This window comes from Chrysemys picta, chromosome 22, assembly GCF_011386835.1.
Source record: "Chrysemys picta bellii isolate R12L10 chromosome 22, ASM1138683v2, whole genome shotgun sequence".
NCBI classification, from domain to species: Eukaryota; Metazoa; Chordata; order Testudines; family Emydidae; genus Chrysemys; species Chrysemys picta.
Genome location: NC_088812.1, coordinates 13,721,720 through 13,735,357, shown reverse-complemented (window position 1 = coordinate 13,735,357; position 13,638 = coordinate 13,721,720). Strand labels below are relative to the sequence as shown.

At 64.5% G+C, this 13,638-nt stretch overlaps 1 protein-coding gene across 2 annotated transcripts in view; it reads left to right on the top strand.

Annotated features, from left to right (window-relative positions):
* NDUFA4L2 (NDUFA4 mitochondrial complex associated like 2) overlaps positions 1-13,638 on the top strand; it is a 46,599-nt gene that overhangs the window by 31,354 nt on the left and 1,607 nt on the right. For both annotated transcript variants that reach the window (XM_065576052.1, XM_065576053.1), the window contains one exon: positions 10,484-10,572. In XM_065576052.1, coding sequence (XP_065432124.1) covers positions 10,484-10,572 — 89 coding nt within the window. The remainder of the gene's footprint in view (positions 1-10,483; positions 10,573-13,638) is intronic.

Below are 13,638 nucleotides of genomic sequence, written 5' to 3'. Positions count from 1 at the left end.
TCTCCCTCTGTCCCCTTCTCCTGCCCCCGTCCCCCTCCTTCCTCTGCCCCCTGTCCCCTTCTCCTGCCCCTCTTCTACCCCCACTTCTCCCTCTGTCCCCTTCTCCTGCCCCCGTCCCCCTCCTTCCTCTGCCCCCTGTCCCCTTCTCCTGCCCCTCCTCTGTCCCACTTCTCCCCCTGTCCCCTTCTCCTGCCCCTCTTCTACCCCACTTCTCCCTCTGTCCCCTTCTCCTGCACCCTGTTCCCTTCTCCTGCCCCCACCCCCCGCTACCCCACTTCTTCCCCTGTCCCCTCCCTTCCTCTGCCCCCCTGTCCCCTTCTCCTGCCCCTCCTCTGTCCCACTTCTCCCTCTGTCCCCTTCTCCTGCCCCCCGTTCCCCTCCCTCCTCTGCCCCTTGTCCCCTTCTCCTGCCCCTCCTCTGTCCCCCTCTGCCCCCTCCTTCCTCTGCCCCCTTGTCCCCCTTCTCCTGCCCCTCCTCTGTCCCACTTCTCCCTCTGTCCCCTTCTCCTGCCTCTCCTCTGTCCCCCTCCTTCCTCTGCCCCCTTGTCCCCTTCTCCTGCCCCTCCCGCTACCCCACTTCTTCCCCTGCCCCCTTCTTCCCCTGCCCCCTTGTCCCCTTCTCCTGCCCCTCCTCTGTCCCACTTCTCCCTCTGTCCCCTTCTCCTGCCCCCGTCCCCCTCCTTCCTCTGCCCCCCTGTCCCCTTCTCCTGCCCCTTCTCTGTCCCACTTCTCCCTCTGTCCCCTTCTCCTGCCCCCCGTCCCCCTCCTTCCTCTGCCCCCTTGTCCCCTTCTCCTGCCCCTCCTCTGTCCCACTTCTCCCTCTGTCCCCTTTTCCTGCCCCCCGTCCCCCTCCCTCCTCTGCCCCCCGTCCCCTTCTCCTGCCCCTCCTCTGTCCCCCTCTGCCCCCTCCTTCCTCCACCCCCCTGTCCCCTTCTCCTGCCCCTCCTCTATCCTCCTCTGCCCCCTCCTTCCTCTGCCCCCCATCCCCTTCTCCTGCCCCTCCTCTGTCCCCCTCTGCCCCCTCCTTCCTCTGCCCCCCTGTCCCACTTCTTCCCCTGCCCCCTCCTTCCTCTGCCCCCCTGTCCCCTTCTCCTGCCTCTCCTCTGTCCCCTTCTCCTGCCCCCCTGTCCCCCTCCTTCCTCTGTCCCCTTCTTCCTCTGCCCCCGTCCCTTCTCCTGCCCCCGTCCCTCCTCTACCCACTTCTTTCTCTGTCCCTCTGTCCCCTTCTCCTGCCTCCCGTCCCCCTCTGCCCCCTCCTTCCTCTGTCCCTCTGTCCCTCTCTGTCCCCCTCCTTTCCCTGCCCCCCACCCCACTTCTTCCTCTGTCCTCCTGTCCCCTTCTCCTGCCCCCTCTCTCCCTCCTCTGTCCCCTCCTTCCCCTGCCACCTCTACCCGACTTCTTCCTCTGTCCCCCTGTCCCCTTCTCCTGCCCTTCCTCTGTCCCCCTGCCCCCTCCTTCCCCTGCCACCCCTCTGTCCCCCTCTTTCCCCTGCTCCCCACCCCCCTTCTCCTGCTCCTCCTCTGTCCCCCATCCCCATCCTCTGTCCCCCTCCTTCCCCTACCCCCCCATCCCCCATTATCCCACTGCCCCAGTTTGCTTCTATCCCCCTTTCACCCTCCATTCCAGTTCTCCTCTGTCCCCCCTCAATGCTCCTTCTCGTCCCCCCTTCCACTCCCCCTGCCCCATCCCCCTTCCCTCCCTCATACCCCCCTGCCCCCTCCCTCCCCTTCCAACCCCTTCCCAGCCACCCCCCAACATCACGCCCCCCCCATATCTTCCCCCAGTTTCCAGCCTTCCTCTTACTTTCATTAAACTCCCCCTCCCACCCCCGGCTTCCCCTGCCTCCCCCCCAGAGCGAGCGGTGGGGGCCCTTGTGGCTGGGGGCCCCTGGCCTACTGGCTGCCTCCTCCCAGGCTTGTCTGCTGTCACCCCCACACCCCACTATGCAATGTGGGGGGGTGGGGGCTGCTCTGTAAATCAAGGCCCCGAACTTTGCAGATTCCACCCCGGCCGGAGCAGCGCTCGCTGCTTCCCCCGCTCTCTGCCCGTTTCCTGCTCTGCATTTTGGCCCCAAACTTGGGGTCTCTGCACTTCGCCCCTACACGGGGGAAAGGGGGGGCTGTCTGTCCTCTCCCTCCCTCCGACGGCTCCTTCTCTCTACGGCGTGTGCGGCATCGAGACACATCAGGGTCCCAGCCCCCCCCCCATTTGATCCTCTGCCGCCCTCCCCGCAGCCCCCAAATTCGGAACCTTTCATTAGCCTGGCAGGGGGGAGAAATCCACCTCCCGTCCTTTCATGTCAAATCCATCAGCTCCCCCGGCCATCAAAAATTCATGAGGAGGATTTTGTTTACAAATAGGAATAAACCCTGATGAATGTGAGATGCTGGGAACCTGCCTCACCCCCCCCCCCAACAGGCCAAGGAAGGGGGCTGGAACTAGAGGGGCTGGGTGTGGCTGCACCCCCTGGCTTGTTGGGGTTTCTGTCATACACAGCCTCTCAGCCCCCCCCCCCCCCCACTACACACATTGTCCCCACGCCCCGACACAAAGGAAAGGGGGGGTTGGCCCGGGGTTTTTCCATTCGGCGAGTTTCCATGGGCTAAGCTAAGGATCCGGCTCGTTCCACGGAGCCGCCCAGCCGCCAGGGGCTAGCCAAAAGTTTCCCCCGGGGAGCTGGCTTGCCTCTGTGGGTCTGGCCCTTTGCCCGGGTGATTCCAGGCGAGCTGCCGGCCCTGTGAGGACGGGGGTGGCGTGGGAAGGGTTAAGCCCGGCGGTTTGGTTTTCGGGAAGCCTGGGCTACACATTCAAACAGTCACGTCCACGCTCCGCTCTGGGCCAGCCGGGGAGAGGCAGGTACTGGGCAAAGACGTGATGCTGGGGAGGCTGGAAATAGGGAGGCGTTGGGGTCCAGCGGTTAGAGCAGGAGAAGCTGGGAGTCAGGACTCCTGGGTTCTATTCCCAGCGGAGGGAGGGGCGTTTGCTTTTTGGAGCAGAGAGGAGCTGGAAGCCAGGACGCCTGGGTTCTGTTCCCTTCCTTCGGGTGGGAGTGTGGTCTAGGGGTTAGAGTGAGAGGGAGAACCCCTGGGCCCTATGCCCAGCTCTGGGCGGTATTTGCCATGTGAGGTTGAGCCGATTGGTTTCCCTGTCCGTAAAACTGGACAGGGAATTAGCTCCTGTAAAGTGCAGGGGCTTCGTGGGCGGCCGGGGGTCCGAGCGGGTGACCTGCCTTGGCCCCGTTAAAGGCAGAGGCGCTTCCCGACACGCCATCCGTTATCCGGGCTGAGCGCTCCTTGCTGGGCGGCACATCAGCACGTTCCCCTTGCCCCGGCTTCTCCTGCTGCCCGGCCGGCTTCCCGCGGTGCCCAGCTGCCAGGCCTGTGATTAATGCCGACTCGACAGCAAAGGCAAACGGAGCAGAATGGCCGTGAACTCGGGCCGCTGCTGGGGGGACGGAAATGGAGCGGAACAGGAGCCGCGCAGGACAAGCACCCCCCAGCCCCTGCGCAGGCCCTGCCCAGGTCCCTTAGTATTCAGTATTCTGCCCACCTGCCACCTAGATCCCAGGGGAGTTAGGATCCTAAATAGCTTTGAGTCTGGCACCCACATGACACCCAGCGAGCGCCTCTCCCGGTGGCCTCCCGTTTCCCACCCCCCAACCTCCTTTAACACCAGCCGTGGCCTGAACTACTTGGAAGGCCCCAGGGATGCAGCTCTAACTCCAAGAGGCTGAGGGGAAGGTGGGTGCTGACCCCTGGCCGCGAGGTCAGGCAGCGGAACAGGTTGTCCCCAAATCCTGCTTTGGATCTGGTTGTTGCCCTGGCTATAAAATGGGGTGACAGCCTCCAGCCCGGAGCAGGACTCCCTGCTGGGGAATCTCGCACGAGCCGCTCTTTTCCTTAAAGCCCCAGCACCCGGATTCATGGGAAGGCGGCCAGACCTCGGCTCGCATCTCTTGTTTGATAACACGAACGTTTCTAGCCCCAGGGCAGAGACACTTAAAACAGAGGCCTGTGAAGGCTCAAAAAACCCCAAACAAACCCAGAAAGCAACAGACCCCCCCCCCCGATTTATGATGTTAAATCTCCTGCTTTTCAAGCCAACCTCATGATTTTCGGGGCCGGGTGTTTTTTGAACCTTTGCAGCCAGCCACGCTGCAATTCGGCCCGTCACTCCCACTGACCCTAGTTCCAGCTCCCCACCGCCAGCCTCTCAGTTCATTCCCCGGCATTAATAACCCAGAAGTGTCAGCAGCAGATGGCGAGACGAAGGCCTGTCCCCGAGTCTCCTCCACAATTCCCGGGACTGCGGCGTCCGGCGTTATTACCCGGCGTGGCCAGGCAGCGACGGCTGCCAGCTCTGACTGGCACGTGGTGCAAAAGATCATTAGCGGCCGACGTCTCTGACCTCCAGGATGATAAGCGGCATCTGCTGGAAGTTTGAGATGCCAGCAGCCGTGGGGCGAGGGGGCGCTGGGCGTCGACATTCAGCTGTCACGGTGGGGGGAAGGTGAGAGGAGATGATGGACGCACGGCGACCTGGGGCCGATATGCTGGCAGTGAGCAGCGGTGTACGGATCCGTGCAGCTGGGCCCTGAGCTATTGAGGAACCAGTAGGATCTAGGGGCGTTGGGCTGCTCCTCAGGACGCCTGGGTTCTATTCCTGGCTCTTGTCATTTTGCCTGTTTTCTCATCCATCCCTCGTCCGTTTAGATTGTCGGCTTTTCGGGGCAAGGATTGTGGGCCCAGCCAGGGCCAGTGCAAGGAAGTTTCGCACCCTAGGCGAAACTTCCACCTTGCGCCCACCCCCCAGCCCTGCGGCAGCTCCCCGCCCTCCCCCCGGCCCTGAGGCGCCCCCCCATGACAGCCCCCCCCCACCCTGAGGCGCTCCCCCCCCGTGGCAGCTCCCCCCCCCCCAGCTCACCTCTGCTCTGCCTCCTCCCCGAGCACGCTGCCCTGCTCTAATTCTCCTCCCAGGATTGGCGCTGCAAGCCTGGGAGGTGGAAGAAGTGGAGCGGCGACCGTGCGCTCGGGGAGGAACGCTGCTTTTTGGCGCCCCCAAATCTTGGCGCCCTAGGCAACCGCCTAGTTCGCCTTAATGGTAGCACCGGCTCAGCTCCCGGCGCAACGGGGGTCCCCAGGGTCTAATAAATACTGGCTAACGTCTTGTGAGAAGGCCACTTGGCACTTCCAGAGCAGCTCCCCAAACGGGCTCCATTAATGAGCCCTGGGAGATGGGTCAGAATTATTTTACCGATGGGGAAACTGAGGCACGAGGGGGTCAGTGACTTGCCATGGTCACGCAGCCAAACAATGGCTGAACTGAGCGCCCAGCCCAGGAGTCCGGGGTCCCCGCACTCCATTGGCGTCAGAGGGGCCAGATCCCCCGCTAGTGGAAATCAATGTAGAGCCAGTGGAGTCAATAGGGCCGGATGCCCCGCTGCTGGGAATCAGCGTCACGGGCCCAGCCAGGCTGGGGCCTGCAGAGCGGGCGGCTTCGTGGGGCAGGAGGGGGGAGCGTGGGAGGGAGCTGGAGAAAGTGACCCTGGGGGGAGACACAAAAGCGGCCGTAATGGGGCAGGCGTCGGGGCACTTTCATTACACGCAACCAGAAGCCAAACAAGCCAGTGGGACCGGGGGGGGGGGAGGGGGTGTCCCAGGTACTAACACATTGAGGGTCCCCCCCACCCCCTGCTACCGGCACTGGGGGCAGGATACGGTCACGCAGCATCCCACAGCTCGCTCCGCACCAGCAGCCCAGCCCCAGTCCAGCCCCACACCTCACCTAGCCCCACATCCCCCACCTAGCCCCACACTTCCAGTCCGTCCCAGCATGCCCCAGTCCAGCCCCACACCCCACCTAGCCCCACACCTCCAGTCCGTCCCAGCATGCCCCAGTCCAGCCTCACACCCCACCTAGCCCCACACCCCCAGTCCAGCCCCCCCCCCGCCTAGCCCCCCCCCCCGCCTAGCCCCACACCCCCAGTCCGTCCCAGCATGCCCCAGTCCAGCACCACACCCCCGCCTAGTCCCACACCCCCAGTCCAGCCCCACACCCCCGCCTAGCCCAACACCCCCAGTCCAGCCCAGCATGCCCCAGTCCAGCCCCACACCCCACCTAGCCCCACATCCCCGCCTAGCCCCACACCTCCAGTCCAGCCCCACACCCCCGCCTAGCCCAACACCCCCAGTCCAGCCCAGCATGCCCCAGTCCAGCACCACACCCCCGCCTAGCCCCACACCCCCAGTCCAGCCCCACACCCCCGCCTAGCCCAACACCCCCAGTCCAGCCCAGCATGCCCCAGTCCAGCCCCACACCCCACCTAGCCCAACACCCCCAGTCCAGCCCAGCATGCCCCAGTCCAGCCCCACACCCCACCTAGCCCCACATCCCCACCTAGCCCCACACCTCCAGTCCAGCCCCACACCCCCGCCTAGCCCAACACCCCCAGTCCAGCCCAGCATGCCCCAGTCCAGCCCCACACCCCCACCTAGCCCCACACCCCCAGTCCAGCCCCACACCCCCAGTCCGTCCCAGCATGCCCCAGTCCAGCCCCACACCCCACCTAGCCCCACACCCCCAGTCCAGCCCCACACCCCCAGTCCGGGGAGGGGGAGTTCAAAATGGGCCGTGTGCTGCTAAGTCAGTCAGAGTGGATAAGAATCAGGTGCTGGTGCCCGAGTCCCTTAGCCCCCCGCGGCCATTCAGCTTCCTCTGGCCTTCGGGCTCGGGTGACCCTGGGGCACTTTTGAAAATGTTCCTCATTATGGGCTGTGCAGCGAGGGAGCTGTGCTGGGCCCTTAGTGTTACCTGGTCTAATGCAGCATGTTAGCCAGATAGAGATTGGGGGGGGGGGGGCTAGATAGATAGATAGATAGATAGAGGGGGTGGATGGGGATAGATAGATAGATAGATAGATAGATAGATGGGGGTGGATGGCGATAGATAGATAGATAGATAGATAGATAGATAGATAGATAGATAGATAGAAGGGGTGGATGGGGATAGATAGATAGATGGGGTGGATGGGGATAGATAGATAGATAGATAGAGGGGGTGTATGGGGATGGATAGATAGATAGATAGAGGGGGTGTATGGGGATAGATAGATAGATAGATAGATAGATAGAGGGTGGCGGGGGGGTGGAAGAATCAGGCGGCAGAGGGGTACGGCTGGGGTGGAAGGGTTGGGCAGCAGAGGGGTACGGCTGGGGGTGGAAGGGTCGGGCGGCAGAGGGGTACGGCTGGGGTGGGTGGGGGTGGAAGGGTCGAGCGGCAGAGGGGTACGGCTGGGGGTGGCTGGGGGTGGAAGGGTCGGGCGGCAGAGGGGTACAGCTGGGATTGGGTGGGGGTGGAAGGGTCGGGCGGCAGAGGGGTACGGCTGGGGGTGGGTGGGGGTGGAAGGGTCGGGCGGCAGAGGGGTACCGGTGGGGGTGGGTGGGGGTGGAAGGGTCGGGCGGCAGAGGGGTACGGCTGGGGGTGGGTGGAGGTGGAAGGGTCGGGCGGCAGAGGGGTACGGCTGGGGGTGGGTGGAGGTGGAAGGGTCGGGCGGCAGAGGGGTACGGCTGGGGGTGGCGGGGGTGGAAGGGTCGGGCGGCAGAGGGGTACGGCTGGGGGTGGGTGGGGGTGGAAGGATCGGGCGGCAGAGGGGCACGGCTGGGGGTGGGTGGGGGTGGAAGGATCTGGGCGGCAGAGGGGCACGGCTGGGGGTGGGTGGGGGTGGAAGGGTCGGGCGGCAGAGGGGTACGGCTGGGGGTGGGTGGGGGGTGGAAGGGTCGGGCGGCAGAGGGGTACGGCTGGGGTGGGTGGGGGTGGAAGGGTCGGGCGGCAGAGGGGTACGGCTGGGGGTGGGTGGGGGTGGAAGGGTCGAGCGGCAGAGGGGTACGGCTGGGGGTGGGTGGGGGTGGAAGGGTCGAGCGGCAGAGGGGTACGGCTGGGGGTGGCGGGGGTGGAAGGGTCGGGCGGCAGAGGGGTACGGCTGGGGGTGGCGGGGGTGGAAGGGTCGGGCGGCAGAGGGGTACGGCTGGGGGTGGAAGGGTCGGGCGGCAGAGGGGTACGGCTGGGGGTGGAAGGGTTGGGCAGCAGAGGGGTACGGCTGGGGGTGGAAGGGTCGGGCGGCAGAGGGGTACGGCTGGGGGTGGGTGGGGGTGGAAGGGTCGGGCGGCAGAGGGGGTACGGCTGGGGGTGGAAGGGTCGGGCGGCAGAGGGGTACAGGTGGGGGTGGGTGGGGGTGGAAGGGTCGGGCGGCAGAGGGGTACGGCTGGGGGTGGGTGGGGGTGGAAGGGTCGGGCGGCAGAGGGGTACGGCTGGGGTGTGGGTGGGGGTGGAAGGGTTCGGGCGGCAGAGGGGTACGGCTGGGGGTGGGTGGGGGTGGAAGGATCAGGCGGCAGAGGGGTACGGCTGGGGGTGGGTGGGGGTGGAAGGGTCGGGCGGCAGAGGGGTACGGCTGGGGGTGGGTGGGGGTAGAAGGGTCGGGCGGCAGAGGGGTACGGCTGGGGTGGGTGGGGGTGGAAGGGTCGGGCGGCAGAGGGGTACGGCTGGGGGTGGGTGGGGGTGGAACGGTCGGGCGGCAGAGGGGTACGGCTGGGGGTGGGTGGGGGTGGAAGGGTCGGGCGGCAGAGGGGTACGGCTGGGGGTGGGTGGGGGTGGAAGGGTCGGGCGGCAGAGGGGTATGGCTGGGGGTGGAAGGATCAGGCGGCAGAGGGGTACAACTGGGGTGGGTGGGGGTGGAAGGATCTGGCGGCAGAGGGGTACGGCTGGGGGTGGAAGGGTCGGCGGCAGAGGGGTACGGCTGGGGGTGGGTGGGGGTGGAAGGGTTGGGCGGCAGAAGGGTACGGCTGGGGTGGGGTGGGGGTGGAAGGATCTGGCGGCAGAGGGGTACGGCTGGGGGTGGAAGGATCAGGCGGCAGAGGGGTACAGCTGGGGTGGGTGGGGGGTGGAAGGGTCGGGCGGCAGAGGGGTACGGCTGGGGGTGGGTGGGGGTGGAAGGGTCGGGCGGCAGAGGGGTACGGCTGGGGGTGGGTGGGGGTGGAAGGATCGAGCGGCAGAGGGGTATGGCTGGGGGTGGAAGGGTCGGGCGGCAGAGGGGTACGGCTGGGGGTGGAAGGGTCGGGCGGCAGAGGGGTACAGCTGGGGTGGGTGGGGGTGGAAGGGTCGGGCGGCAGAGGGGTACGGCTGGGGGGTGGAAGGGTCGGGCGGCAGAGGGGTACGGCTGGGGGTGGGTGGGGGTGGAAGGGTCGGGCGGCAGAGGGGTACGGCTGGGGGTGGGTGGGGGGTGGAAGGGTCGGGCGGCAGAGGGGTACAGGTGGGGGTGGGTGGGGGTGGAAGGGTCGGGCGGCAGAGGGGTACAGCTGGGGTGGGTGGGGGGTGGAAGGGTCGGGGCGGCAGAGGGGTACAGCTGGGGTGGGTGGGGGTGGAAGGATCAGGTGGCAGAGGGGTACAGCTGGGGTGGGTGGGGGTGGAAGGGTCGGGCGGCAGAGGGGTACGGCTGGGGGTGGAAGGGTCGGGCGGCAGAGGGGTACGGCTGGGGGGTGGGTGGGGGTGGAAGGGTCGGGCGGCAGAGGGGTACGGCTGGGGGTGGAAGGGTTGGGCGGCAAAGGGGTACGGCTGGGGGGTGGGTGGGGATGGAAGGGTCGGGCGGCAGAGGGGTACGGCTGGGGGTGGGTGGGGGTGGAAGGGTCGGGCGGCAGAGGGGTAGGGCTGGGGGTGGGTGGGGGGTGGAAGGGTCGGGCGGCAGAGGGGTACGGCTGGGGGTGGGTGGGGGTGGAAGGATCGGGCGGCAGAGGGGTACGGCTGGGGGTGGGTGGGGGTGGAAGGGTCGAGCGGCAGAGGGGTACGGCTGGGGGTGGGTGGGGGTGGAAGGGTCGGGCGGCAGAGGGGTACGGTTGGGGGTGGGTGGAGGTGGAAGGGTCGGGCGGCAGAGGGGTACGGCTGGGGGTGGGTGGGGGTGGAAGGGTCGGGCGGCAGAGGGGTACGGCTGGGGGTGGCAGGGGTGGAAGGGTCGGGCGGCAGAGGGGTACGGCTGGGGGTGGGTGGGGGTGGAAGGGTCGGGCGGCAGAGGGGTACGGCTGGGGGTGGGTGGTGATGGAAGGGTTGGGCGGCAGAGGGGGTACGGCTGGGGGTGGGTGGGGGTGGAAGGGTCGGGGGGGGCCCCCGATAACAGCACTAAGGAGCGCCCCAGCGCCGTCCCCACTCGCTCCCTGCCCCCCGCCTCTCCCAGCCCCACTAACGCAGACGGGGGGAGGGGGAGCGTGCGATTTCTCATTCCAAATCCAATTCCTCTCCACCACGAGGCTATTTTTCTCCCCCCCTTTGAATTCAGTCACTCAAGCTGACAGCTACACTGTGTACGGGAGCCCGGGTACAGGATTGCTGCGCCGGTAAATCTCCCGGCGTGTCAGGCTCCCTTTCACTCTCCCGGCGGGCTGATAAATATTCATTTCATTGGGGCATTTTTCATCTCTTCTCTCTCCCTATCTCTGCAGCTCATTCCCCTCATCGGCTTCATCGGCCTCGGCCTGGGCAGCGCCGCGCTCTACCTGCTCCGCCTGGCCCTCTGTAGCCCCGATGTGAGGTATGGGGCTGGGGCGGGGGGCTCGGGGCAAGGAGCAGCCGAGCTCGCTGGGGCAGGGAGCGGCTGGTTCGGTGTTTGTACAGCCCCTGGCACTGGAGGGATTTGGTCCGTGGCTCTTTGGCACTACTGCTCTACACCTAATAAATAACCCCAAAGGAGAGGCCCTGGCGTCCGGGGGGTTCCTGCTGGGTTCTAGTCCCAGCTCTGTCGCTTCCCCGCTCCGTGCCTCAGTCTCCCCTCCTGCCCCTTGTCTCTTTTCACTTGTCAGGGTGTTATGTGCCTTGGCGGGGCAGGGCTCAGCTCCCAGCCCAGCAGGGCCCTGCTCTCAGCCGGGGGCCCCTTGGTGCTGCCCTAACACAAAACAGGAAGGTGAGTCGCAAATGGCAGAGGGAAGCCCAGGCAGCGCACCCCCATTTGGGCCGATCTGGGTCGTGCGCCGGGAGCTCCCCGGGCCATCTCTCGTGCCAAGCAGGGTCAGGCCCCAGGCACAGAGCAGGCTGGACACTCTGGCGTTAGGAGATGTGAGGCCTAGTCATGCCCCCGGACCCGTTGGTGTCCTCTGCCCCCCACAGCTCCCCACACAGCCTCAGTCAGCGCAACAGGGAACCCCCCACCCCCTAGGAATCAGCGTGGGCAGAGGAGTGGATCATACACCGGCAGGAGCCGTCCTTGCAGGGTGTGAGAGAGAAGGGGAAGGGAGAGAGATGGATCAGGATGGATGGATGGAGAGGGAATGAGAGCGAGAGAGATGGGTGTGTCTGGGGATAGATAGATAGATAGAGGGGGTGTATGTGGATAGATAGATAGATAGATAGATAGATAGATAGATAGATAGATAGAGGGGGTGTGGGGGATAGATAGATAGATAGATAGAGGGGGTGTAGGGGGTGTCGCGGAGTGTGGGGGAGTCAGGGCCCTGCACCCCTCTTCCTGAGATTCACTGCGACTCTCAACCAGCCAGTAAAGCAGAAGGTTTATTTAAGGACAGGAACACAGTCTCAAGCAGAGCATGTAGGTACGACCAGACCCCCTCAATTAGGTCCCTCTGGGAGGTTCAGGGAGCTTAGACCCCAGCTTGGGGTTCCCTGCGTTGCACCACCCAGCCCCAACTGAAACCAAACCAAAACTCCTCCTGCAGCTCCTCTCTTCCCCTCCCCCCAGCTCCTCCTCTCCTTTGTTCAGTCTCCCGGGCAGAAGGTGTTAATTCTCCCCACCCCCGTTCCTGGCTCAGGTTACAGCTCAGGTAGCTTCCTTCAAGGGAAGTCCCCCATCCCCACTGCAACCCCCCTGCAACATTCCCCGGTCAAATCTGCCCTGCTCCCTGCTCCGTCACAGGGGGATAGATAGATAGATAGATAGATAGATAGATAGATAGATGGGGTGTGGGAGGTAGATAGATAGATAGATAGATAGATAGATAGATAGAGGGGGTGTAGGGGGATAGAGAGATAGAGGGGGTGTAGGGGGATAGATAGATAGATAGATAGATAGATAGATAGATAGATAGAGGGGGTGTAGGGGGATAGATAGATAGATAGATAGATAGATAGATAGATAGATAGATAGATAGAGGGGGTGTATGGGGATAGATAGATAGATAGATAGATAGATAGATAGATAGATAGATAGATAGATAGAGGGGGTGTAGGGAGATAGATAGATAGATAGATGGGGTGTATGGGGATAGATACATAGATAGATAGATGATGGGGTGTATGGGGATAGATAGATAGAGGGAGGGGGTAGATGAGTGTGTCTGGGATGGGTGATGGACGGCTGGATAGAGGGGTGTGTCTGAGACGGATAGATGGATGGGTGGGGATGGATGGGTAGATAGAGGGGTGTGTCTGAGATGGATGGATGGATGGATGGATAGATGTGTCTGAGACGGATGGATGGGTGGATGGACGACTGGAGAGAGGAATGGATGGAGGGGTGTGTATGGGATGGAGGGATGGAGAGGCATGTACGTGGGTAGATGGATGGCTATGATGGATGGAGAGAGGGAGGAGTGGAGGGACGATGTGTATGGGGATGGAGGGAGGGAGGGAGGGAGGGAGATGGATGGATGGAGGGAGGGAAGGGTGTGTATAGGGAGGGAGGGGGTGGAGGGACGATGAGTATGGGATGGATGGAGGGAAGGGTGTGTATGGGGATGGATGGAGGGATGGATAGATGGAGGGAGGGAATGGAAGGGCGGAGGGGGATGGAGGGAGGGGTGTGACTGTGGGCAGGGGGCTGGCTAGGCAGACAGATGGATGGCGGGAGGGAAGGGTGTGTATGGGGATGGATGGAGGGATGGATAGATGGAGGGAGGGAATGGAGGGGTGGAGGCAGGGGTGTGACTGTGGGCAGGGGGCTGGCTAGGCAGACAGATGGATGGCGGGAGGGAAGGGTGTGTATGGGGATGGATGGAGGGAGGGATAGATGGAGGGAGGGAATGGAGGGAATGGAGGGGTGGAGGCAGGGGTGTGACTGTGGGCAGGGGGCTGGCTAGGCAGACGGATGGATGGTGGGAGGGAAGGGTGTGTATGAGGATGGATGGAGGGATGGATAGATGGAGGAAGGGAATGGAGGGATAGAGGGGGATGGAGGCGGGGGTGTGACTGTGGGCAGGGGGCTGGCTAGGCAGACGGATGGATGGTGGGAGGGAAGGGTGTGTATGGGGATGGATAGATGGAGGGAGGGAATGGAGGGGTGGAGGGAGGGGTGTGACTGTGGGCAGGGGGCTGGCTAGGCAGATAGATGGATGGCGGGAGGGAAGGGTGTGTATGGGGATGGATGGAGGGATGGATAGATGGCAGGGAGGGAATGGAGGGGTGGAGGGAGGGGTGTGACTGTGGGCAGGGGGCTGGCTAGGCAGACAGATGGATGGCGGGAGGGAAGGGTGTGTATGGGGATGGATGGAGGGATGGATACATGGAGGGAGGCAATGGAGGGGTGGAGGGAGAGGTGTGACTGTGGGCAGGGGGCTGGCTAGGCAGACGGATGGATGGCGGGAGGGAAGGTGTGTATGGGGATGGATGGAGGGGTAGAGGGGATGGAGGGCGGGGTGTGACTGCGGAC